Here is a 27,021-nt window from a genome sequence, read left to right on the forward strand (position 1 = left end):
CCCAGTCGCTCTCTCTCTTCCCCCCAGTCGCTCTCTCTCTTCCCCCCCAGTCGCTCTCTCTCTTCCCCCCCAGTCGCTCTCTCTCTTCCCCCCCAGTCGCTCTCTCTCTTCCCCCCCAGTCGCTCTCTCTCTTCCCCCCCAGTCGCTCTCTCTCTTCCCCCCCAGTCGCTCTCTCTCTTCCCCCCCAGTCGCTCTCTCTCTTCCCCCCCAGTCGCTCTCTCTCTTCCCCCCCAGTCGCTCTCTCTCTTCCCCCCCAGTCGCTCTCTCTCTTCCCCCCCAGTCGCTCTCTCTCTTCCCCCCCAGTCGCTCTCTCTCTTCCCCCCCAGTCGCTCTCTCTCTTCCCCCCCAGTCGCTCTCTCTCTTCCCCCCCAGTCGCTCTCTCTCTTCCCCCCCAGTCGCTCTCTCTCTTCCCCCCCAGTCGCTCTCTCTCTTCCCCCCCAGTCGCTCTCTCTCTTCCCCCCCAGTCGCTCTCTCTCTTCCCCCCCAGTCGCTCTCTCTCTTCCCCCCCAGTCGCTCTCTCTCTTCCCCCCCAGTCGCTCTCTCTCTTCCCCCCCAGTCGCTCTCTCTCTTCCCCCCCAGTCGCTCTCTCTCTTCCCCCCCAGTCGCTCTCTCTCTTCCCCCCCAGTCGCTCTCTCTCTTCCCCCCCAGTCGCTCTCTCTCTTCCCCCCCAGTCGCTCTCTCTCTTCCCCCCCAGTCGCTCTCTCTCTTCCCCCCCAGTCGCTCTCTCTCTTCCCCCCCAGTCGCTCTCTCTCTTCCCCCCCAGTCGCTCTCTCTCTTCCCCCCCAGTCGCTCTCTCTCTTCCCCCCCAGTCGCTCTCTCTCTTCCCCCCCAGTCGCTCTCTCTCTTCCCCCCCAGTCGCTCTCTCTCTTCCCCCCCAGTCGCTCTCTCTCTTCCCCCCCAGTCGCTCTCTCTCTTCCCCCCCAGTCGCTCTCTCTCTTCCCCCCCAGTCGCTCTCTCTCTTCCCCCCCAGTCGCTCTCTCTCTTCCCCCCCAGTCGCTCTCTCTCTTCCCCCCCAGTCGCTCTCTCTCTTCCCCCCCAGTCGCTCTCTCTCTTCCCCCCCAGTCGCTCTCTCTCTTCCCCCCCAGTCGCTCTCTCTCTTCCCCCCCAGTCGCTCTCTCTCTTCCCCCCCAGTCGCTCTCTCTCTTCCCCCCCAGTCGCTCTCTCTCTTCCCCCCCAGTCGCTCTCTCTCTTCCCCCCCAGTCGCTCTCTCTCTTCCCCCCCAGTCGCTCTCTCTCTTCCCCCCCAGTCGCTCTCTCTCTTCCCCCCAGTCGCTCTCTCTCTTCCCCCAGTCGCTCTCTCTCTTCCCCCCCAGTCGCTCTCTCTCTTCCCCCCCAGTCGCTCTCTCTCTTCCCCCCCAGTCGCTCTCTCTCTTCCCCCCCAGTCGCTCTCTCTCTTCCCCCCAGTCGCTCTCTCTCTTCCCCCCCAGTCGCTCTCTCTCTTCCCCCCCAGTCGCTCTCTCTCTTCCCCCCCAGTCGCTCTCTCTCTTCCCCCCCAGTCGCTCTCTCTCTTCCCCCCCAGTCGCTCTCTCTCTTCCCCCCAGTCGCTCTCTCTCTTCCCCCCCAGTCGCTCTCTCTCTTCCCCCCCAGTCGCTCTCTCTCTTCCCCCCCAGTCGCTCTCTCTCTTCCCCCCCAGTCGCTCTCTCTCTTCCCCCCCAGTCGCTCTCTCTCTTCCCCCCAGTCGCTCTCTCTCTTCCCCCCAGTCGCTCTCTCTTCCCCCCCAGTCGCTCTCTCTCTTCCCCCCCAGTCGCTCTCTCTCTTCCCCCCCAGTCGCTCTCTCTCTTCCCCCCCAGTCGCTCTCTCTCTTCCCCCCCAGTCGCTCTCTCTCTTCCCCCCCAGTCGCTCTCTCTCTTCCCCCCCAGTCGCTCTCTCTCTTCCCCCCCAGTCGCTCTCTCTCTTCCCCCCCAGTCGCTCTCTCTCTTCCCCCCCAGTCGCTCTCTCTCTTCCCCCCCAGTCGCTCTCTCTCTTCCCCCCCAGTCGCTCTCTCTCTTCCCCCCCAGTCGCTCTCTCTCTTCCCCCCCAGTCGCTCTCTCTCTTCCCCCCCAGTCGCTCTCTCTCTTCCCCCCCAGTCGCTCTCTCTCTTCCCCCCCAGTCGCTCTCTCTCTTCCCCCCCAGTCGCTCTCTCTCTTCCCCCCCAGTCGCTCTCTCTCTTCCCCCCAGTCGCTCTCTCTCTTCCCCCCCAGTCGCTCTCTCTCTTCCCCCCCAGTCGCTCTCTCTCTTCCCCCCAGTCGCTCTCTCTCTTCCCCCCCAGTCGCTCTCTCTCTTCCCCCCCAGTCGCTCGCTCTCTTCCCCCCCAGTCGCTCGCTCTCTTCCCCCCCAGTCGCTCTCTCTCTTCCCCCCCAGTCGCTCGCTCTCTTCCCCCCCAGTCGCTCGCTCTCTTCCCCCCCAGTCGCTCGCTCTCTTCCCCCCCAGTCGCTCGCTCTCTTCCCCCCCAGTCGCTCGCTCTCTTCCCCCCAGTCGCTCGCTCTCTTCCCCCCAGTCGCTCGCTCTCTTCCCCCCCAGTCGCTCGCTCTCTTCCCCCCCAGTCGCTCGCTCTCTTCCCCCCCAGTCGCTCGCTCTCTTCCCCCCCAGTCGCTCGCTCTCTCCCCCAGTCGCTCGCTCTCTTCCCCCCCAGTCGCTCGCTCTCTTCCCCCCCAGTCGCTCGCTCTCTTCCCCCCCAGTCGCTCGCTCTCTTCCCCCCAGTCGCTCGCTCTCTTCCCCCCCAGTCGCTCGCTCTCTTCCCCCCCAGTCGCTCGCTCTCTTCCCCCCCAGTCGCTCGCTCTCTTCCCCCCCAGTCGCTCGCTCTCTTCCCCCCCAGTCGCTCGCTCTCTTCCCCCCCAGTCGCTCGCTCTCTTCCCCCCCAGTCGCTCGCTCTCTTCCCCCCCAGTCGCTCGCTCTCTTCCCCCCAGTCGCTCGCTCTCTTCCCCCCCAGTCGCTCGCTCTCTTCCCCCCCAGTCGCTCGCTCTCTTCCCCCCCAGTCGCTCGCTCTCTTCCCCCCCAGTCGCTCGCTCTCTTCCCCCCCAGTCGCTCGCTCTCTTCCCCCCCAGTCGCTCGCTCTCTTCCCCCCCAGTCGCTCGCTCTCTTCCCCCCCAGTCGCTCGCTCTCTTCCCCCCCAGTCGCTCGCTCTCTTCCCCCCAGTCGCTCGCTCTCTTCCCCCCCAGTCGCTCGCTCTCTTCCCCCCCAGTCGCTCGCTCTCTTCCCCCCAGTCGCTCGCTCTCTTCCCCCCCAGTCGCTCGCTCTCTTCCCCCCCAGTCGCTCGCTCTCTTCCCCCCCAGTCGCTCGCTCTCTTCCCCCCCAGTCGCTCGCTCTCTTCCCCCCCAGTCGCTCGCTCTCTTCCCCCCCAGTCGCTCGCTCTCTTCCCCCCCAGTCGCTCGCTCTCTTCCCCCCAGTCGCTCGCTCTCTTCCCCCCCAGTCGCTCGCTCTCTTCCCCCCCAGTCGCTCGCTCTCTTCCCCCCCAGTCGCTCGCTCTCTTCCCCCCCAGTCGCTCGCTCTCTTCCCCCCCAGTCGCTCGCTCTCTTCCCCCCCAGTCGCTCGCTCTCTTCCCCCCCAGTCGCTCGCTCTCTTCCCCCCCAGTCGCTCGCTCTCTTCCCCCCCAGTCGCTCGCTCTCTTCCCCCCCAGTCGCTCGCTCTCTTCCCCCCCAGTCGCTCGCTCTCTTCCCCCCCAGTCGCTCGCTCTCTTCCCCCCAGTCGCTCGCTCTCTTCCCCCCCAGTCGCTCGCTCTCTTCCCCCAGTCGCTCGCTCTCTTCCCCCCCAGTCGCTCGCTCTCTTCCCCCCAGTCGCTCGCTCTCTTCCCCCCCAGTCGCTCGCTCTCTTCCCCCCCAGTCGCTCGCTCTCTTCCCCCCAGTCGCTCGCTCTCTTCCCCCCCAGTCGCTCGCTCTCTTCCCCCCAGTCGCTCGCTCTCTTCCCCCCCAGTCGCTCGCTCTCTTCCCCCCCAGTCGCTCGCTCTCTTCCCCCCCCAGTCGCTCGCTCTCTTCCCCCCCCAGTCGCTCGCTCTCTTCCCCCCCAGTCGCTCGCTCTCTTCCCCCCAGTCGCTCGCTCTCTTCCCCCCCAGTCGCTCGCTCTCTTCCCCCCCAGTCGCTCGCTCTCTTCCCCCCCAGTCGCTCGCTCTCTTCCCCCCCAGTCGCTCGCTCTCTTCCCCCCCCAGTCGCTCGCTCTCTTCCCCTTCCAACAGCAACATGCCCTCGAGACTGGGGTCACTCGCGCCGGGCCTGACCGCTACGCCACGCACGGGGCCTCAGGCTCACCAAGGCCGGGCTCTCTCTCTCTCTCTCTCTCCTCCCCCCCTCTCTCCTTGCCCCCCCTCCTTCCCCTCTCTCGCCTTTCCCCCCCCTCTCCTTCCCCTCTCCCCCCCTCTCCTTCGCCTCTCCCCTCTCTCCTCCCCCCCCTCTCTCTCCTCCCTCTCTCTCCTCTGTCCTCCCCCCTCGCTCTCCTCCCCCCTCGCTCTCCTCCCCCCTCGCTCTCCTCCCCCCTCGCTCTCCTCCCCCCTCGCTCTCCTCCCCCTCGCTCTCCTCCCCCTCGCTCTCCTCCCCCTCGCTCTCCTCCCCCTCGCTCTCCTCCCCCTCGCTCTCCTCCCCCTCGCTCTCCTCCCCCTCGCTCTCCTCCTCCTCCCTCTCCTCCTCCTCCCCCCTCCCTCTCCTCCTCCCCCCTCCCTCCTCCTCCCCCTCCCCTCCTCCCCCCTCCCTCCTCCCCCCTCCTCCTCCTCCCCCCACTCTCTCTCCTCCTCTCCCCCCCCACTCTCTCTCCTCCTCTCCCCCCCACTCTCTCTCCTCCTCCCCCCCCACTCTCTCTCCTCCTCCCCCCCACTCTCTCTCCTCCTCCCCCCCACACTCTCTCCTCCTCCCCCCCACTCTCTCTCCTCCTCCCCCCCCACTCTCTCTCCTCCTCCCCCCCACTCTCTCTCCTCCTCCCCCCCCCCACTCTCTCTCTCCTCCTCCCCCCCACTCTCTCTCCTCCTCCCCCCCACTCTCTCTCCTCCTCCCCCCCCCACTCTCTCTCCTCCTCCCCCCCCCACTCTCTCTCCTCCTCTCCCCCCCCCACTCTCTCTCCTCCTCCCCCCCCCCCCCCTCTACATTTTTCATAACATATCCTCAAAAACCCTCGGCACCGCCGGGCACTCCAGCTAGTATGTATAAAAAGCAGTATGTCTGTCCGTCTGTCTGCCCGCTATACACTCAAAAGTTATAGAGCGTACCTACACATATCTTATATCAAAAGAAAGCTGATGATCAGGGGAGTGTCATAGGCGTATTTACTTTTTGCTCAGACAAAAATGGTTCGGACAGTATACAAAAAAGTTCAAAAATCCGCTCCTTAGCGGTTGACCGATCCTACCGCTCATTAGCATTGAGTGACGTGATGGTTGACCAATCCCACAGTTCAGTGACCTGATGGTTGACCAATCGGTGCGTCACAGGCGGGACCTAATCCTGCAGCCTCCTGAAACTTCGCCGCCATTTTTCCCCTGCTTTTCCTCAACAGCGAGCGGAGCAGCTGCATCAGCCTGCCGGAGCGGGAGGTGAGTTGGGGTCACTCGGGCCGGGCCTCACAACCGCTCGGCCCGAGACTCAGAGCGGGGAAGAGGCAGCGGGCGGCCGTCAACCGCACGGCCTGAGACACAGAGCGGGGGAGCGGCCGGCCGTCAACCGCACGGCCCTCTAAACTGCCCTGGCAACGCCGGGACCCCCTGCTATGTCAAATAAAACATTAGTTAACTAAACAGTGCAATTTTAAGATTAACTTTTGGTGAATTGTTATGGATACATTTCAAATCCTTACAATTCTGTGATAAGAAATCTGCCACTGAGTTGTCGCGTTTGCACCAGAAGTTAATATTTTTGCTCTTGATCTGTTGCAAGTGAAATCCCTTTGTATATGTTTATCCAGAATTTTAAAAAAGGCAAGTAGTTTGCAAGTTCTTCCCTTGAGACTTTGAAGTAAGATTCTTAGATTGTTGCACCTATGCATTATGTCCAGTGTCAAAAGTCTCTCCATCCTATGTCTGTTCTTGAAAAGCAACAGCCTGGTTACCTCAACAACTTCATCTGATGGCAAATGTCTAAGAAGGGCAGGTAAATCATCTAATCTATAGGTGTATTTGGCAAAAAATAATATGTTTTGATAATGAATTCCAGTGGTTTATGGCAGTGATCAACTATTGCTTTTGAGCTTGTGTGTAAAAGGTGACAAAACCAGGAAACAAAATGGGATAGTGCATTGATTCTCTGAAGTACCTCACACTATCCATTCTAAGCATAAACATTCTAACGTCCACTTTAATTACATTCCCGGTATTTTTAACAGAGAAGGAGTAACCAGATCCATATTTGTGGTATCTTTTTCTTTTTAGGAAGGGGAGGTGTACTGCATCGATGCTCGTTACTATGGAAATGTCAGCCGTTTCGTAAACCATCTGTGTGAGCCAAATCTGATCCCTGTGCGAGTTTTCATGTCACACCAGGATCTTCGTTTCCCAAGAATTGCATTCTTCAGCAGTAGAGACATCATGTCTGGCGAGGAACTAGGGTAAATATTTAACATTGGTTTGAGAGTTTTTCTTCAGATACCCAAAAAAACAGAATTTTCCAAAAGTAGCATTCTTTTAACCTGTAGACGCTGAATTTGTTGCCAGTAGATTAGAAATGGGCCAACTAGGTGCCCATTTTCAAAAAGGGTGACAAGACAAGACCAACTGCAGACTTATTACTTACTTCCTTCAATCTAGTCTTCCTTCAATCCTGTGTAAAATAATGGAATCCATTTATTAGGAGTAAATGCAAGGATTATATGTTTAATAATAACCAAGTAAATAGCAGTCAACATGGGAGGAGATGATTCTGCCTGACCCACACTTGCCTCCTTGAGTACTGTGTCCAGTTCTGGTCACTGAGACATGAGTGAGATTTAAAAGCATTGGAAGAAAAGCCACTCGTTTCAGAGGTTTGAGTTATGACGAGAGATTGGAGAAACGGGCAGCACGGTGGCATAGTGGTTAGCACTGTTGCCTCACAGCGACAGGGACCCGGGTTCGAATCCGGCCTCGGGTGACTGTCTGTGTGGAGTTTGCACATTCTCCCCGTGTTTGCGTGGGTTTTCTCCGGGTGCTCCGGTTTCCTCCCACAGTCCAAAGATGTGCAGGTTAGGATGATTGGCTATGATAAAAAATTGACCCTTAGTGTTCGGGGGATTAAATACGTGGGGTTACGGGGATCGGGTGAGATATGTGTCGGTGCAGGCTCGATGGGCCGAAATGGCCTCTATCTGCACTGTGGGGTTTCTGTGATTCTGTGAAACTTGGACTTTCAAGCTCATGAAAAGAGATGTCCAACAGATGATATAGAAATATTTAAGGTAAGATAGTCCCACCCACCTAAACCATGTGATAAGTGGCCAAATGAACGCCCCCTCAAAGGGATCACTGGAGACACTCAAAAAATGCCAGAATTCAGCTCAATTAGCACAGGCAGTGTGTCAATTTTATTGAAATAAGGTCCGAACTGTATTCTGTACCACCTTCCGCCCAATCTGCGCTCTACAACCAAATTGATCCCAGTGAGCTATAACATGAAATAGCAACAGAAAATGCTGGAAAAACTCAGCAGGCCAGGCAACATCCGTGGAGAGAAAATAGTCAACGTTTCGGGTCAAACCCTTTGTCAAGACTGGAAAAGCACAGGAAATGAAATAGATTGAAAGGCCAGGCTGGAAGAGAAGAGAAGTGAAAGAGGTATTCAAAATGAGACAAGATGGTGATAGGACTAGTGGAGACAAAAGACAGCTCTAGATTAGATGTGAAATGCGCTGGCAGAATGAGAGACAGTTGCTGTAGTGTATGTATCCGTCTACCTTTAAGAAAACCATTGTATGTAACCGTTCACCTTTAAGAGAACTATTTTAGGTGTGGCACTACTTTGTTGGCTTCTGTATACTGTAATACCGACGGTGACCACACCGGTATATAAGTGCTGTGTCAGGATTTATTTGGCAGATTCACCCTGACCTTCGAATAGTAAAGTCCTGTTTTAAGTTACTCTGGTAGTCTGTGTATTAATTAACTAAACAACTCACAGACTTTACAGTTGCCATGTGGGAGAGGAAAAAAAAAGGGGGGGGTGCCAAAACAAAGGTGTGGATAAAAAATAAGTAAAAATGTAATGGGGACCGAGGTTATGATCTGAAATTGTTGAACTCGATATTGAGTCCGGAAGGCTGTAAACTGCCTCTTTTGTCTCCACTAGCCCTATCACCATCTCGTCTTGTTTTTGAATACCTCTTAATGTCTCTTCACTTCTCTTTTGTTCTCTCCCAGCCTGGCCTTTCAATCTATTTCATTTCCTGTGCTTTTCCAGTCTTGACAAAGGGTTTGACCTGAAACGTTGACTCTATTTTCTCTCCACGGATGTTGCCTGGCCTGCTGAGTTTTTCCAGCATTTTCTGTTGTTATTTTGGATTTCCAGCATCTGCAGTATTTTGCTATCGTACTAGTTACAACGTGAGTTGCTTGTATGGAGTTTGTGATGCATGTTTATGCATGGATATTTAAAAACCTTTTAATCTGCTCTCCCAGAAGATGGATGGAAGGTATTTATGTTCTAAGCTTATAAATCTATGAACATTAACTGTGAAACACTTTATATTAACCATCCATCCATATTTCATTGTCCTCATCAACTCGGATTGGAGGTCATTAGAATGGAAATAGTTGTGCTCCTCCCACTCATGCATCAACAAGAAGTATTATTGGAATAACTTGAAAATGCAATGCTAAATTTTAAACAAATGTACACATCTTTCTCTCATCACTGCTTCCTTTGGAAATGGTTATGCACAGAATATTTTGTGTTCCGTTCTCACTTTGGGTCTCCAAGCACTATGCACAAGTCAGTCAGGATGACTGGCAGACAGCTTAATCTCCGGTCTTAAACCAGGTGAACACACACAGCCCAGGATGACTGTGGTTTTTCATTCCATCCCTGTGAGGAGATTTCACTTACTGCGTCCCTATGGTGGCACGGATAGCTCAGATAGCAAAGTTACGAGTCAGGAATGATGTTCTTGTCTCGATTATCTAAAAACAAGCAACTAGTAAATTTCTCTCCCTTTCAAATATAAGTATCAGGAGCGATCTGTGTACCTATAAATGTTCATGAACTTCTACTTTAACACTTGAGCACATTTTTTATGTGTGTATTTTCACCTAACTTTGGAAGAGATTTTTTTCATCAGAGGTGGACTTGAATGTAGGGGTAGCTGGGTTCCTGGGTTGAGGCCAGTATATGTCCACTTTAGTGGAGGAGACAAGTTGGGATGATGTATGGCAAATGAATCCCCCTTCAGTTTGCCCGCTCTACAATATATGGAGTGTGGGGTTTTGTTGATGGGCAGTCAATGGCTCTGTTTTGTTTTTTCTTCCCCCTGCTAAGTTGCTGCTCAAACATAGATACAAACTGGGCAAGAGACCTACAAAGAGCCCAAGATTAGTGTACCGAAAGACTATTAACTAATAGCACATTTTAATATTTCAACAAAGTAGATATTTCAGATGCAGACGGCAAGTCTTCACTTTTCTGTTGGCTTGCTGTACAGTGTAGGTGAAGATCGTTGTTGCTAAGGGATTAATTTCACGTTAATCTCTGTTTTGAAATGATCATCTTCTTTGTAGGCCAGTTATGCTGTGCATTTTGGTTCACTGTGAAGTGGTTTCAGTGTCACAGTGATGCAAAATGTGAAGTAACCTGAAGCCCAGCTTGCTTCAGTTCAGGTTTGTGCATCAAATTGGGGGAGGGGGGTGGCGGGGGTGCTACTCTTGGGATGCTTGGCCCTTACATAAAATATCCCAATGGGTTGTATGCATTTCAGAGCAGTATGGAACCAGCAGTATACCTCTCTAATACTGATTCATACCGCTCCAAAGAAAATACAGATGATAAATGGACACCTGCAGTATAAAAGTGGTCAATTTATGTTCAATGATTAATGTAGTGTTAGAAATCAGCATTTGCAGTCAACCTGCAAAATAATAATGCTGTTAAGAGGCAGCAAAGAGTTGCATATGGGAAATTATTGTTTTTGTTTTTAAGGGGCACTTTTAACGTATTGCTGTATTTGTTTCTTAGTTTTGACTACGGAGACAGGTTCTGGGACATCAAGAGTAAATATTTTACCTGTCAGTGTGGTTCAGAGAAGTGCAAGCATTCAGCTGCTGCCATTGCTCAGCGACGAGCCACAGTGTCTCAACTCGAAGCACAACAAAACGGACTCCCAGACACCAGCTCAGCCACATCCGCCAATATTTCTTGACATGCTAATTCAACCTGGACCACATCGGGCTGTATTGAGAGAAATGGCTCCACTTGTGTGAACAGACTTCTTGAAGCACCAGCTCAGCTGTACTGATAACTTCTTCCTGCGAATTGTCTGTCTAGATATTGACGATAGGACATTTAATAAATTGAACTTTTGTTATAGTGAGGGCCAACAGTTATGGTGCTGATTATTGTGTGATTTTACTCCTAAGTAAAACTCACCTCGATTGTATAAAGGAACAACCTGTTTTTAACATGAATTCAAGTAAAACTTTTTTACATGTAGTAGTATTAGTAATAGTAAAAGTAGTAATAGTTTGTCTTTATCAATTTGCCATCTGCTGTTGATGCGTGATGGTTGGACGTTAAAAACGCCATTTTACATAAATTTTTTAAAGGTCCTTTAGTGCAGGTCAGTTTTTTTGTGCAAGTCCTTCAAGAACTTTACAGAGACATTACTGTTTGCATTCATTATAATTTTCAACGGTTTTAAGGGCATTTATGCTTGATCCATTAGTGTTCTGAATTTGTATGCAAATCTTGCTCAAATGTTATAAATAAAAGCAGTTCGTAATAGATTTGTAAAGTGTGCAATGCTTATTTTAAACTGATGTGACGACATTGCTTTAGAGAATATAGTCTTCATGAAGACAATAACTCCTTATTGCAGTGGAGTTCAATTTGTGGCAGCCTAATATAGAATGTTATAAAGTCATGCAAACCAGACATGTGAAGTGACCAAGGCCTCTTTTCAATTGCCAGCTATAGATGGAATAGAATGGTTGAAACCGTTTTTTTAAAGGCACATTTCTGTTCTATTTGAATTTAATGGACTGAAGTAGTGAACCAGTGTTTACCATGTATGCTGTTGCTAAAGTGATTTGATGTATTCTGTTCCGTGTTGGTGTTAGCTTGAAGGAAATGTGCCTTAATTGCAACAGCCAGAGAGCAAAAACATTTTAAAATTGCTTACAATGTGCCATTCCAGATTCTTCAACGCACCAAAACTGGCTGCCATAGTATACTGTGACCACACGGCTAACTGTAGTCCAAGTACACGGTGATGGTGTCTTTTGGTTACTGTATGAAGTCATTAACCCAATTTCAGTTCAGTGTGTGCAAATATGCATTGGGAGTTCAAAAAAAAGGAAGGGGGAGATCTTAGTGGATTTTGTAATTTGAGAAATTATTTACCAGACTCTCTCTAAATGTTCCCCATCACTTTTTAAATATCGGCAAAGGTATTCAATTATGAACAGAGATGCGTTCAGCCATGTTTTTGGTCAACTATAAGTTGAATTGTCAAGATGTGTATCAAACGGAGAAAAATTATTTTAACGAATCATTCAAATACATTTCCCTTCACACTCCCCAAAAGATGTTTACAGTAATGGACAGGATCGTCGCGGGTAGCTGTTTAATATCTTATCATTGTTGCTTGTTTTCTTAAATATTCCTTCTCCGTTAAACCTATTATATTACATATGTGAGGGGGATTTTTATAACTTGGATGCATAAAAAATGTATGTTAGGTTTGTCATGCTCAGTTTTTCAGCCTTTTTTCGACTGTTAAATTGCTAGATTCTAACATTTTTCTCTCCTCTTCCTGATTTTCACCTCAAAAGGGACAGACTCTTCAATCTGCTTGATTTCCTGAATTTGACATTTGTTACACAATTTAGTTCATTTTACCTACTCTGTCTTGGAGCTAGAATCTATTGTCTTTGGCACTTTGTCCCCTATCAAGTGCACCATCAAGAAGTTTAAAATTATTTACATATCCTTAATTAAACAAAAAACAAGGCTTTTAATAATTTATAAAAGGAAACCGATTAAGTGAATAAATGTGAAAAGGTTTTTTGCTGCATTTTGTCAAAAACTGAATTTCTTCCCAATTTTCACCAATAAAATTAAACATTCATTCCCCATGCCCTGATTTTCACCAAATTGAAAAAAATCCCATGAAAATTTAAACCTTGTGGCATTGCCTATTTCAACAAACTATTCTCAGGAACCACTGGTGGGGAAAAAAGGATTTGTATGATTTCTTAGCCCAGAATTTCCTGTCAATTTTAACCCAAAAATGACGTAATTGCGATGCAATGCTGATATCCAGTGCAAATGACCAAGGAAATTCAGGCGCAAGTTCAAGCCTGTTCTTGCGCTAGGCTTAAATTTACTTGATCTTTTCTGCCGAGTCTTAAAAACCTTCACCCGCAACCTCCATCACTCATTAACATAGCCTCACCCGAAAGAACATACAATGCAAATTTCCTGCATTTATGCAGGAACAGAATGGGTGTAAATTTTCACCCAAAATTTAAGGCGCACAGGCTTCCAGCAAATGTGATCCCAGTCCTAGAATTCAAAACCAAAAACCATGTGGATTAAGCATATTAATGTGATTCTATTAATAAATCGGTGAGTATTTTTCATTATGAAAGACTGGAAACCACTTTCAATTTTGTTGTGTCTGGGTGCGATTATTACATTGTACAATAGATACTGTGGCAACAAGAGCAAGTCAGAGGCTAGGTATTCTGCGTCAAGTGTCTCGCCTCCTGACTCCCCAAAGCCTTTCTACCATCTACAAGGCACAAGTCAGGAGTGTGATGGAATACTCTCCACTTGCCTGGATGAGTGCAGCTCCAACAACACTGAAGAAGCTCGACACCATCCAGGACAAAGCAGCCCACTTGATTGGCACTCCATCCACCACCTTAAACATTCACTCACTCCACCACCGGCGTACCGTGGCTGCAGTGTGTACCATCTACAAGATGCACTGCAGCAAATCACCAAGGCTCCCAAACCTATGACCTCTACCACGTAGAAGGACAAGGGCAGCAGGCGCATGGGAACACCACCACCTCCAAGTTCCCCTCCAAGACACGCACCATCTTGACTTGGAAGTATATTGCCATTCCTTCATCGTCACTGGGTCAAAATCCTGGAACTCCCTAACAGCACTGTGGCAGTATCTTCACCACACAGACTGCAGCGGTTCAAGAAGGCAGCTCACCAACCACCTTTTCGAGGGCAATTAGAGGTGGGCAATAAATGCTGGCCTTGCTAGCGACGCCTAGATCCCATGAACTAATAAAAAAAAGACAAGAAAATAAATCTCCCATCAGTCTTAAAACTTAATCCATTTCACCCAAAGTAAGGTACAAATCATAGAATACATACGGAGTGGAAAGCCGCTCCACAGTGGTCATTATATTGCTTCAAAAAAAACCTTAAATAATTAAGTTTGGCTAAAAGATCAGTAAAATTTCATTGATGCTAAAGTTAAAAGACCTTGTAATTAGTTGTTAAAATGATGAGAGCAAGTTGGATGACTGGGAGAGCTGTGAAACTACTTTCATGCAGCTGTCAGTCAAGAAAACTTATCTCGTTTATATACATCAGTTATGAAGAGCACGCAAAACATTATGACTTTCTCTTGCAACTCAGTGAACAGGAGTATTACTGGTAGATTAGGAGTGCTGTACAAAGATTTGACGGCAATGCTGGAATTGTCCAATAAATGACAAGTAGAGGGCATTTTTATGTAACTTTTTTAATGCTCTGGTGTAGTTAATTAGGAGCACAGGAAATTTCGGTGTAAATTGACATTGGCAAAAATCAGTGTACAAACGGCGTAAATTCAGGCATAACTTCTGACTACAGGAAATTCTGCCACCTTGTGTCTGACATGTTGAGGTCAAACTTCAATAAATCCACGATTGATCGGATGAAGGAAATGGTTTATGGCCAATTAAAATTTATTGGGCCAAAAATTGCGGTCGGAGGTGTACCTCCAGTGTACGCCTCAGACCAGCGAAAGAATTGCAAACCTACCTGCTGGCGGCAAGGCTGCGAAAACTTAGAGGGCAGCGTAATGGCCCAGGGACGCAGGTGGTGCAGAAGTGTACCTGGGTTCGTGTGGGCCTGGTCCTCCAATCACAAAGCAGAATTCCATTTTGATCATTTCCGAAGGTAATCCCCTAATGAGATGTAATGCAATCCCGAAATCTAATCTAATTACAATTTACAGAATTGGAATTTTATTAGTAATTACCTTCATTCCACCAACCTCAATTAAATTTTTTGACAATTTTAGACATCATTAAAACTGTAATCCGGGCCAATATTTGCAGAAACTCATTTCATACAGTGTATGTGTATGATTTATGAGCTGAAAATGTTTAATGAATGCCTTAGATATCCTCTTACGCTGATGCAAACGGGCCCTGCGCCTGTTTGCATCAACCGTAACACTTCCGTGAGCAATTGCTGGCCAGTTGGTGGGCAAATTGCCCACCTCTGCGCCAGCGATTGCTTTTTCGTGGCCTGCGCGGATGGCCTGTCAACGTGTACATTGACAGACCGCAAGTTCCCGATTTCACGCGTGCGGAAATCCCAAACTGGAGGTGGATTTCAAAGGAGATACGGCTGCGTACTCAGTACACCGCCACACCAACCGCAAAATCCGGGCCATTATTTTTGTGTCCTTTTTGTCCCTCCTTGCAGCAGAAGAGAGAAGCATCTGAAGCAGTGCAAGAGCTGCTGCAAGATTTAGTTCGAACTTGGAATCACTGGCCTTTATAGATTAGAGGAGTCAAGGTAAAATTTCAAAGCCTTGGTAGGGAAGATATAAATATTTGGTAAACAAATGAGATTTGATGATGGTTGAAGAAAGCCATCGTAGCTTTGAGACATGCATTTTGCAAACAATCTTCTGCATAGCAAAAAGAGTCAGAATTGTAGAGCATGCATGCATCAACATTGTGTGTGCTCTGATGTGTCTTTTGTGTATTGCCTTGTTTTATGATCAAAGGCAGCCCAGATTAATTTGACTCTGTTGATCAGTTTTGTGCACGTACTCTGCATTGTTGGTATTCCTATTGTAATACCCACTGGAAATGTTATGTATGCTAAGTATGGTTATCAATCTTTAACTTAGACACTGTATTATCATTGTTATAAATCCCTGGGTTAAAGTTGCCCATGTGAAGGTACGGCAAGAACTTTTAAGGACACAATGTGACTAAGAGCAGACTTTCCATAATTCTGCACCAGTATCAACTGTTGCAGACAGTGAGGCTGCGCAGTCTCCAGGCAGAAACCCCAGGAGGAAGGGGTGGAGTCGGGGTTTTCGAGCGGGAAGAAAAGAGCGACTGGAAGAGAAGAGGGCAGGAGCTCTGAAAAGAGGGCTCGGGAGGCAAATGGCTGCCGCATCCCGTCCCGGGCTTCCAAACTCGGCCGCCGCCCTTCGTATTAGTAGCTCTGCATCCAGAACTCAAAGTGGGATTCAGTGATTGTGAAGAGAATTCAACGAAGGGGTTCGGAGTCGTAAGTCTTGCAGACATTATACATACCATGAGCTCCAACTTAAGCGCGCCAACGAAAGAGTGCACTCGAATTTGGACACAGGGACAGATTCTCCTTTGAATCCATATAAATGGAGAATGTATGTTTATTATGTCTAGATTCATTCTAATGTATGCAAATGTCTAATTTAGGTCATTGACCCGTAATCTTCTTATACTGTCTGACGTTAAAACTATAAAGTAAGATAATTAGAATTAAGCCATTGTAGTAGTGATCTCCTTACTGGACTATCGAATACTGTCTACAACAGAGACCACATCTCACATATATCTAGAGAACCGTGAAGGGGTTACACTATCATATATCTTCATAGTTGATGGCTACCATCCACGTACACAGTGGTGTTCCCCAGGGGTTGGTACTAGGACCACTGCTTTTCTTGATATAAATGAGTTGGATTTGGGTGTACAGGGCACAATTTCAAAAGCTGCAAATGAGACAAAACTTGGAAGTGTAGTGAACAGTGAGGAAGATAGTGACAGACTTCAAGAGGACATAGACAGGCTGGTGGAAAGGGCGGACACATGGTAGATGAAATTAATGCAGAAAAGTGCGAAGTGATACATTTTGGTAGGAAGAACGAGGCGATACAATATAAATAAAGGGTACAATTCTAAAGGGGGTGCATGAACAGAGAGACATGGGGGTATATGGGCACAAATCATTGAAGATGTCAGGGCAGCTTGAGAAAGCAGTTAAAAAAGCATACGGGATCGTGGGCTTCATAAATAGAGGTATAGAGTACAAAAGCAAGGAATTTATGATGAACCTTTATAAAACACTGGTTCGGCCTCAACTGGAGTATTGTGTCCAATTCTGGTCAGCGCATTTTAGAAAGGATGTGAAGGCCTTAGAGAGGGTGTAGAAAAAATTTACAAGAATGGTTCCAGGGATGAGGGACTTCAGTTACGTGGATAGACTGAAGAAGCTGGAGTTGTTCTCCTTAGAGCAGAGAAGGTTGAGAGGAGATTTAATAGAGGTGTTCAAAATCATGAGGGGTCTAGACAGAGTAGATAGAAACTGTTCCCATTGGCAGAAGGGTCGAGAACCAGAGTACACAGATTTAAGGTGATTGGCAGAAGAACCAAAGGCGACATGAGGAAAACCTTTTTTACGCAGCGAGTGGGTAGGATCTGGAATGCACTGCCTGAAAGGAGGGTGGAGGCAGATTCAATCGTGGCTTTCAAAAAGGAATTGGATAAGTACCTGAAAGAAAACAATTGCAGGGCTACGGAGAAGGGGCAGGCAGTGGGACTAGCTGAAGTGCTCTTGCAGAGAGCTGGTCCGGGCTCGACGGTCTGAATGGTCGCCTCCTGTGCTGTAACCATTCTGTGATTCTATGACGTGAGCCACAACAGCCATTTATATATAATATATATATATATATATATATAAGATCTTGTCAAGTTCATTAGTAGTATAAAATCATAACATGGTTACAGCACAGAATGAGGCCATTTGGCCCATCGAGCCAGTGCCAGAAGGTTGGATACATATGATGCTTGGTGGTATGTTAATGGAGTATCATCTGTTTCACCCTCTATTTCTATGTGTCTCAATCACCTAACTGTCAGAAAGCATAGTTTAGCTTTTAGTAAAGCTTCCTAATGTCCAAAAACTACACTCTTACACACCTTCTCAGCCTTCATTACACTAAAATTATCCATGAAGCTGAGCATCTGCTTTCTCGATCCCCTCCCAACTCCTGAGAACCAAACTGCCTCTTAGCCTATTCTAGCTGCCACCATCAACTTGTCTCCACCCCTTCACAATCGTCAATACCAGTCCCTCCTCAAAAAACACCTGAAACTCCTCTATTCTTGCAACCTATGTCCAACCTTCCTTTTCTTTCCAAATTCAGCAGTGTGCTGTTTTCTCTGAGTGAAAGTTAAGGCTGACAGTCCATTGCAATATAAAGGGAGTTTGGCGCTGTTCGAGTTCTTCTTACTTAGGTTATAACCTATCATGTCCAGCTGAACTACAACAACTTGCATTTATATAGTACCTCTGATGTAGAAAAATGTTGCAAGACTCTTGTCAGAGATGTAAAGAAAAAAATGGATGCTGAGCCAAAGAAGGTGATATTAATAGGGGTGATAGAAGCTTGATGCAAGAGGTGGGATTAAAGGAGGAGAAGGAAGTAATTGCACCTAGTTGGCTGAAGACACAACCACTAATGGTGGGACAAAAGGAGGTGGATTCACAAGAGGCTTGAGTCAGAGGAATGGGGAAGTAGGGGGTAGGGCTAGAGAAGGTTACACAAGGAGGAGAATTTTAACTTGGAGTCATTGGAGCACCCATAGCCAACATGGACCTTCAAAGATGCAGGACTTGGTATGGGATTGCATACAGAGAACAACGTTTTAGAAGATCTGAAGTTTACGGAGATGAAAGTGGCAAAGGTGCAGATGAGAATTTCAGCAGCAGATGGGGTATGGTAGGGTCTAATGTGGGTCATGCCACAGAGGTGGAAATAGGTGGTCTTTATGGGAGGATAAGGCTCAGTCAAATAGGACATAGAGGTTACAAATACCCTGTAGCCTAGTTCAGCCTGAGACATTGGCTGGGAGGAAGATGGAGTCAGTGGTAATGGTGCTGACTTTATGGTGGGTGTTGCAGACGATGTCTTCGGTCTTCCAAATGTTCAGCTGAAGTAAATGGCAGCTTATCTAAGATTGGATGTTGAACAAGCAGTCTGATAGGATAGTGGAGGGACAGAGAGTGGTGGTGGAGAGGTCGAGCTGGGGATCATTGAACTGCAGCACGGAGACTGCACTAATCTTCCATGAACACTTGTGGTTTCTTATTTCTCCTCAACTTCTCTGCTACCTCTGACAAAGTCAAATACTCCATTGTCCTCCAATTCCCACTGCCATGCTTTATGTCTCCGGCCTGTCCCAGCAATCCCAAGGTTTTTGTTGCCTTGGATGAGCTGGAATTTCCTTTAGCTTGATGTTTGTAAAACCAAAGCCATCCATTTTGGCTGCCGACTGCACTTTTGTACCTTTGGCTTGATTCAATGACCCTTCCCAGCTGCTACCTTGGGATAAGTCTGGAGGTACAGAGCACTGCTCAACCTTGAGCAGAACTTCCTTCATTAAGTCCATGCTATTAACAGGACAAGTTTATCCATCCCCTTATCACTTGCCTCTACCCTTACCTCTCTCCTTCAGTGCGCCCAAAGCCTTAACCCACGCATCAACGCACTTTCTGCCTCGACTTCTCATACTCTCCAACACAGCCTCCCCACTCCATATCCTCGCCTGCACAAAGTCCTGGATTCCCATCAGTGGCTCCCCATGACTCAACAAAGTGACTGAGATCCTTGTCCTTGGTTTAAAATACCACCCAACCTCAGTAATCCTCTCCAACCTTTTCCCTCCATACACTCCTTGTTCCCTCTGCTCTACCATTCTTGGCTGCTTTTTCTACCCTACCCTACCGAACTCCATAAATCCTTCTGCCTTGTTACTTTCCTCAGTTTTCAAAAACCTCCTTTTTAAACCCCCTTTTTGAGCAGGACTCTGCCTGTTCCAACCTTTCCTGTTTTTGCTCCTTCCTGTCCACTGTTTTCCTCTCCTGTAAACATTAAGATGATTTTTTCTGTATGTGGGGAATGCTTTAGAAATGTTAAATGTAAAGCACACAAAACCCATGTTTATCATAAAAGGCGGAATGGATCCCATCTGTGCTTCCTGATTTCTCTGGAGAGTCGCACGTAATCAGATTGCGAGACTAACCAGCAGGATAAGATCTTCAGCTTTGCTCAAAGCTTGAAAAAACAAAAATGTATCATGCAAAAAAGGCTTACATTTATATAGCGCCTTTCACGACCTCAGGACATCCCAAAGCGCTTTTCAGCTAATGAAGTACTTCTGAAGTGTAGTCACTGTTGTAATGTAGGAAACACAATTTGCACACAGCAAGCTCCCACAAGATTGTTTGTTTCTATTTAGTGATGTTGATTGAAGGATAAATATTGGCCAGGACACACGGATAACTCCCCTGCTCTTCTTCGAAATAGTGTAATGGGATCTTTTATGTCCACCTGAGAGAGCAGACAGGGCCTTGGTTTAACGTTTCATCTGAAGGCACCTCCGACAGTGCAGCGCTTCCTCAGTATTGCACTGGAGTGTTAGCCTGGATTTTTGTGCTCAAGTCTCTGGAGTGGGACTTGAACCCACAACCTTCTGACTCAGAGGTGAAAGTGCTACCAATTGAGCAACGGCTGCCAATCAAAAAAAATGGTTTTACAGTTGGCTTTATCCAGCAACTCTCTGATATTTTCATACATACTCCATTTACGTTAGGGATACACGTTCATAAACTGCCCACAAAATAAACAAATAACCTGAAGAATTGTTCGACTGAGTTACTTTGGATTCTTAAAAAAAACAACCCGAGTGCCCAGGCCATCTACCACGTGATGACGAATAGCTACTTTTCCCGGAAAAAGTTGAGTTTAACTAAGTGGTTTTTTTTGCGGGAAGTTAATGTTTGTGCTGTGATAATGTTTACTGCAACAGGAAATAAAGTTTTCTCTCTTGAACTTGGGAGGCACCAGTCTCTGACTGCTGCACTCTGTTCAAGGCCACAAGGATTTCGTCCACGGGATAAAATCTAAATGTCTCAGATTCTGTTTGGCATACACTTCTAGCTTAAAGTTTATTTTCTCATTTTAAACACCACCAAGCCTTTTCAACAGGAACGGAATATGGCACAGGGAAGACACGTGGAGGCTTCGGTCTGGGACGAGTGGATATCGACTGTTGTTTATGGTGAGTTGCGGACGAGGGTTTAGCATAAGTATATTCAAGGCTGAGATAGGTAGACTTTTGAACTCTCGGGGAATCAAGGGATGTGGAGATCGGGCAGGAAAGTGAAGTTGGGGTCGTTGATCAACCGTGATCTTATTGGATGGCGGAACAGGCTCGAGGGGCTGTATGGCCTACTCCTGCTCCTACTTATATTCTTATAAAACTAACAGGATAATTTATCTGAAAAGTTGCAATCAGTTTAATAGATAAACAAAAACCGACGACTCAACCTCACTGTTCATTGGTGCACAGGTTGAGGTTTCTTGCTTCCAGTTTGAAGCCTGGTGGGTGTGTCACACTCCCTTTACTGTTGCACCTGTTTGGCTGAGCGTGTTGTCCATGCCCGGACAGGGCAATTCCTGCGCCTTGGCTACTTATTGTTCCGCTATTTGTTTTTTCTCTCCTCTCCGCTACCTGTCTATCTTTCTTCCCTTCGATGCCTCATTGTTCATTAGATTAATCCTGGCGTACACTGAGCCAGCGTGTATTCTGTTGTGAGAGACTATCTGCAACTTTTAATGAACATCTCTTGAGAATATCCGCCCAGTTCCTGCTACCAGAATGTCAATTTTAGCAAACAGGACGTTGCTAATGAATGCAGTCAGAGGGCGGCTGATTGCAGTAATTGGCAGGTTTGAAGTGATATTTGGATGAAGCTGCGAGGTCTGGTTCTCTGAGTTAAGAACAGTCTTGATGCCAGCAGCACTCGGGATGGTGTTAATGGCCAGAGGATAACAACCCGTGTCCTTCGCCTTATTCACATTTTGCGATGGTTCCCATTCGCACTGATATAATGCAATGCAGGTTTCACCTGCTGCTTGCTGACACCTGCACGGAGATTATTTACAGACCCGCATGAAAGTGACGAGGCGGACTGTATTTCCCCCACAGATGACAAAGCGAGAATTTTTTAAAATTTAAAAATCACTTCTAAACTAAGTTTTGTCCCAAAGGGGATCTTGTGGCGGTTCAACTGAAGGGAAATGGGAAACGAAAGGTGGCTCATGGAGTTATTGAGCCGGTGACCCGCTTGCTTTCTGTTGATAACAATGCAAAGTTAATGTGGAGAGCAAACGCGTTCTTTCCACCCCACTTGATTTGTAAACTCGGGTCCAAATTGTTGGCCACGTGTCAACTGATCTTGAGATATTTTAATGTTGGAATGCGAAGAAAATGTTGTTCTGTGCTTGAGTTCATCTTTCGGTTATCTCTCCATTTCTGATGGACCTGAAACGTTAATTCTGTTTCTCTCTCCACAGATCCTGCCGGGTATAGTCCAGCATTTTCTGTTTCTTTTATTTCTGATATCTAGTATTCGCAGTATTTTGCTTTCCTTTTAATGAAGATTACTTTTGTAAAACTGTGAGCTGCTAAAGAAATGTCAGGATCACAGTGCATATTTGATGCATTATTATATTGCAACCTCGTTAAAGTCATATTTAGAATATTCTGAGCAATTTGGCACACTACCTCTTCAAACTAATGCTGGTACATTGGAGAAGGGTTTAAGGAGCAATAAATATTATTGCAAAATTTAAAACACTAAATTGTGTCTGAATTGAACTGGTTATCATTGACAAATGAAGATTCAGATAGAATGTGAGCCCAGAACTTTAAAAGGCTCAAAGGCAGAGATAACGGGTTTTAACTCATTTTGCATTTTCTGTGAAGCGCCTTGAGACATTTTACGTTAAAGGTGCTATATAAATACAAGTTGTTGTTCTCGTGGTCGGCCAAGGGTCTTTTGCCCAAAACAGTTTGGAGAAATTGAGAGTTTTCACTTAAATGATCTCCCAGCTTAATTTTTTTTTTTTTTTTTTTTAAGTACTACGTATTTCTGTGGATGTTGAGAATTCCTTTTCTCATTCCATACCAGTTTAAGTTCTTATTGTAATTCCTCTTCCGTCAACTTCTCCTCTTGATTTATAAGGCCTGGAAACTTATATACAGTCCCCACTGCTTACAGCAGTTGCTGTTGGTGCTCATGATTTGCGCGCTTTCCGTGTTGGATGGTTTATCCCCACCCTCTGCAACACTCGATGTTCAGAAGAACTGAAATATCAACGCAATAGATTTCATGCTAAAATATAGACAGCTATGTAGATTTTTTAAGTTATCAACTCCCAGCTATTCCTTTTGTAGAAGTAAGTGAATGATTTTGGATATTTTAGCATATTCCTTGGGTGTAGACAGAAAACTGAAAAACAAACGAGGGACAGTGGTCAGGATAGGTGGTCCCACTACAGCGGAGATGAAAGATTTTCTCAAATACAAAAGTAAAATACTGCGGATGCTGGAAATCTGAAATAAAAACAGAAAATGCTGGAAATACTCAGCAGGTCAGGCAGCATCTGTGGAGAGAGAAACCGAGTTAACGTTTCAGGTCGATGACCTTTCGTCAGAACTGCAGATGCTGTATTGCCAGCATTTTCTGTATTTATGTAAGGTTATACGTCGGATGCTTTGGCCCTTTAATGCGGTGCGATGCACTTTGTTCTTGCGCTCGGTGCTCAAGCGGAAGCCTGGCGCCAGCTAGAGGTGATTAAGTGTACAGGGGACTCGCACCACAAGGGGTGAATACTGAGTGAACACCTGTTTCTGCCTGAAATACACGAAGCGCTTAACACGCTGTGCGTGGCAACTTTGTAAATGACTGTAACGGGAAATGATTTGTGCCTTTTGCCCGATTTAAACGTGGGCGGTTTACGTGGTGGTGACTGTGTTTTTGTAATTAGATTTGGGAAAAAAAAACAAGTCCTGTCCAGCTTTCCTCATTGCTGCATTGGTTGACCAATAGTTGAGTAGTCCAGGCCTTGTTATTCGTGTGCTTTGATGATGGTCATTTAACGTTAAACATCAGATGCCTAACCTCAACAGACTGGTACAACGACCCCACCCATTGCTACCCGCACCAGCGAAGTAGAATAAAGGTATTATATATCTTCTGCCTATCTCTGTCTCTGTGTGTGTTTGTCTTTTTCTACCTGTCCGTCTGTCTGCCCCTCTGTCTACGTCTCTCTCTGTATGTGTGTCTCTCTGCCTGTCTGTCTCTCCGCCTCTCTGTCTGTCTCTCTCTATGCCTCTGGACTGCTTTTTTTCTTTTTATTTCGTTACTTTAAATGCCAGATTACAGACACTCAGTTGTAATAATACAGGATCAGATCTTTATTGAAACTCCATGCTCTCCACAACCAGTATAGTTTCTGTGAGACATGTTTATGATTCCACTGCAAGCTCACAGGTATTTTCATACTTGACAAAACCAGCATGAGAGCTCGGGTCTTTCCATGCTATACCATTGCAGCATGAGAGCTCGGGTCTTTCCATGCTATACCATTCCAGTATGAGAGCTCGGGTCTTTCCATGCTATACCATTGCAGTATGAGAGCTCGGGTCTTTCCATGCTATACCATTCCAGTATGAGAGCTCGGGTCTTTCCATGCTATACCATTCCAGCATGAGAGCTCGGGTCTTTCCATGCTATACCATTCCAGTATGAGAGCTCGGGTCTTTCCATGCTATACCATTCCAGCATGAGAGCTCGGGTCTTTCCATGCTATACCATTCCAGTATGAGAGCTCGGGTCTTTCCATGCTATACCATTGCAGTATGAGAGCTCGGGTCTTTCCATGCTATACCATTGCAGCATGAGAGCTCGGGTCTTTCCATGCTATACCATTCCAGCATGAGAGCTCGGGTCTTTCCATGCTATACCATTCCAGTATGAGAGCTCGGGTCTTTCCATGCTATACCATTCCAGCATGAGAGCTCGGGTCTTTCCATGCTATACCATTCCAGCATGAGAGCTCGGGTCTTTCCATGCTATACCATTCCAGCATGAGAGCTCGGGTCTTTCCATGCTATACCATTGCAGTATGAGAGTGCGGGTCTTTCCATGCTATACCATTCCAGTATGAGAGCGAGTTGCTGTTGAGACATCATGTGCTCATATTTCCAGTATGAGCTACTAAACCGTGTTCTCTTACATTTCTAATACCTATTTTCACTACATTCCATGTATACTACAAATAAATCATAGTACATCAAAGATACATACAAATGACAACAGAATAACAGCATAAACTCAAGAAACATGCACTTAATTCTTACGGTTTTATTGCTGTCATAAACTTCCCATTCCCCTAAACACAAGTGACCAAGCTGACATATTCCAGACCATTACAGATATGGCTGACTGACTCTTGCACATTCTACTATTTTACTCTCCTCTGAAGATATACTTGCTTTAAAATCCCCTTATACAATTTACAAACCATGCTCAGCAGAAAGCTGTTTTAAATGTTAACTCATTATGTGCTGGTCTCACACAGACCAGAAAGAATAGCGAGGTACCTGGGTAATACAGACTTTGGCTCCCACATTCCCCCACTTCTGTTTGTCCTTTCTGCCAAGTGTTATCTGGGTAACATCTGTATAGTCATTTTAGCTTGTTCAACAGCATTGTCCAGTTGTTTTCGAACATGACATCTGTAGTAAATCAAAATTACGAACCCAATTAACTGAAACGGCATCAGCATAAGAACAGGGTGTATCGTTTGTTCATCACACTGTCTGGCTCCATCTGACCAACAACTCCCATGAGCTCACATGTCCAATCTGATCCAAAGTTGTACGAGAGTTCTCAATTTCAGCAGTGTGATGGTTAATGTCCACAGCAATTGCTTGACTTCAAATTCCAAAGCCATGGAAACCTTGTTGCTCCATTTCCACATCTCTTTCTTCCAAATAGCAGCACGATTAGGGTCGAAGTAAGATTGCTGCAGACTCGGACTCTGAAAACATAACATAAGAATTAGGAGCAGGAGTAGGCCTTCGAGCCTGCTTTGCCATTCAATAAGATCATGGCTGATCTTTGACCTCACCTCCACTTTCCCGCCTGATCCCCATAACCCTTGATTTCCCTAGAGTCCAAAAATCTACCTATCTCAGCCTTGAATATACTCAACGATTCAGCATCCACAAGCCTTTGGGGTAGAGAATTCCAAAGTTTCACAATCCTCTGAGTGAAGAAATTCCTCCTCATCTCAGTCTTAAATGGCTGACCCTTTATCATGAGACTATGCCCCCTAGTTCTAGACTCTGCAGCCAGGGGAAACAACCTCTCAGCATCTACCCTGTCAATCCCCCTCAGAATCTTTTATGTTTCAATGAGATCACCTCTCATTCTTCTAAACTCCAGAGAGTATAGGCCAATCTACTCTATCTCTCCTCATAGGACAACCTTCTCATCCCAGTGATCAATCTAGTGACCTTAGGTTGCACCGCCTCTAAGGCAAGTATGTCTATCCTCAGATAAGGAGACCAAAACTGTGCACGGTACTCCAGGTGTGGTCTCGCCAAAGCCCTGTACAATTGTAGTAAGACTTCCTTACTTTTGTACTTCATCCCCCTTGCAATAAAGGCCAACATGCTATTTGCCTTCCTAATTGCTTGCTGTATCTGTATGCTAACTTTGTGTTTCCTGTACGAGGACACCTAAATCTCTCAACACCAACATTTAATCGTTTCTCACCATTTAAAAAAATATTCTGTTTTCTTATTCTTCCCACCAAAGTGAATAACCTCACATTTCCCCACATTATACTCCATCTGCCACCTTATTGCCCACTCACTTAACCTGTCTATATTCCTTTACAGGCTCTTTGTGTCTTCCTCAGAGCTTACTTTCCCAACTAGCTGTGCATCATCAGCAACCTTGGATACATTGCACTCAGTCCCTTCATCTAAGTCATTAATATAGAATGTAAATAGCTGAGGCCCAAGCACTGATCCTTGCGGCACCCCACTAGTTACAGCCTGCCAACCCAAAAATGACCCGTTTATCCCTACTCTTTGTTTTCTATCTGTTAACCAATCCTCTATCCATGGTAATATATTACCCCCAACCCTATGAGCCCTTATCTTGCGTAGTAACCTTTTATGTGGCACCTTATCGAATGTCTTTTGGAAATCCCTTTTTCTACCCTGCTCATTACGTCCTCAAAAAAACTGGAATAAATTTGTTAAACATGATTTCCCTTTCATCAAACCATGTTGACTCTGTTTAATCATATGTTTCTCTCAGTGTGCTGTTACCATTTCCTTAATAATGGATTCCAGCATGTTCCTGATGACTGATGTCAGGCTAATTGGCCTGCAGTTACCTGTTTTCTCTCTTCCCTTCTTTCTTGAATAGCGGGTTTACATTTTCTACCTTCCAATCCGCTGGGACCATTCTAGAATCTCGGGAATTTTGGAAGATCTCTGCAGCTACCTCTTTTAGAATCTTTGTATGTAGGCCATCAGATCCAGGGAATGTGTTGGCTTTTAGCCCCATTAGTTTCTCAATTACTTTTTCTTTACTGCTCTTAATTACTTTGAAGTTCCTCGCTCTCATTAGCCCCTTAGTTCCCCACTATTTTGGTATGCTTTTTTGTGCCTTCTACTGTGAAGACAGATACAAAATATTTGTTTAAAGTCTCTGCCATTTCCTTATTCCCCATAATTTCCCCTGTCTCAGCCTTTAAGGGACCAATGCTTACTTTTGCTACA

At 46.8% G+C, this 27,021-nt stretch overlaps 2 protein-coding genes across 7 annotated transcripts in view; both read left to right on the plus strand.

The window, feature by feature from the left end:
* Window positions 1–10,854, plus strand: part of LOC147101823 (histone-lysine N-methyltransferase EHMT1-like) — a 158,397-nt gene extending 147,543 nt beyond the window's left edge. For all 6 annotated transcript variants that reach the window (XM_085965788.1, XM_085965787.1, XM_085965792.1 and 3 more), the window contains 2 exons: window positions 6,322–6,497; window positions 10,088–10,854. In XM_085965788.1, the coding sequence (XP_085821914.1) occupies window positions 6,322–6,497; window positions 10,088–10,271 (360 nt within the window). In that variant the 3' untranslated portion in view covers window positions 10,272–10,854. The remainder of the gene's footprint in view (window positions 1–6,321; window positions 6,498–10,087) is intronic.
* Window positions 10,855–20,158: 9,304 nt separating this feature from the next.
* Window positions 20,159–27,021, plus strand: part of cacna1ba (calcium channel, voltage-dependent, N type, alpha 1B subunit, a) — an 820,126-nt gene continuing 813,263 nt past the window's right edge. Inside the window, exon 1 of the mRNA XM_085965795.1 lies at window positions 20,159–20,430. Within this exon, the coding sequence (XP_085821921.1) occupies window positions 20,367–20,430 (64 nt within the window). The 5' untranslated portion in view covers window positions 20,159–20,366. The remainder of the gene's footprint in view (window positions 20,431–27,021) is intronic.

Source organism: Somniosus microcephalus, chromosome 23 (genome assembly GCF_052327205.1).
Source record: "Somniosus microcephalus isolate GS21.2 chromosome 23, FLI_Smic_1.0, whole genome shotgun sequence".
Classification (NCBI taxonomy): Eukaryota; Metazoa; Chordata; class Chondrichthyes; order Squaliformes; family Somniosidae; genus Somniosus; species Somniosus microcephalus.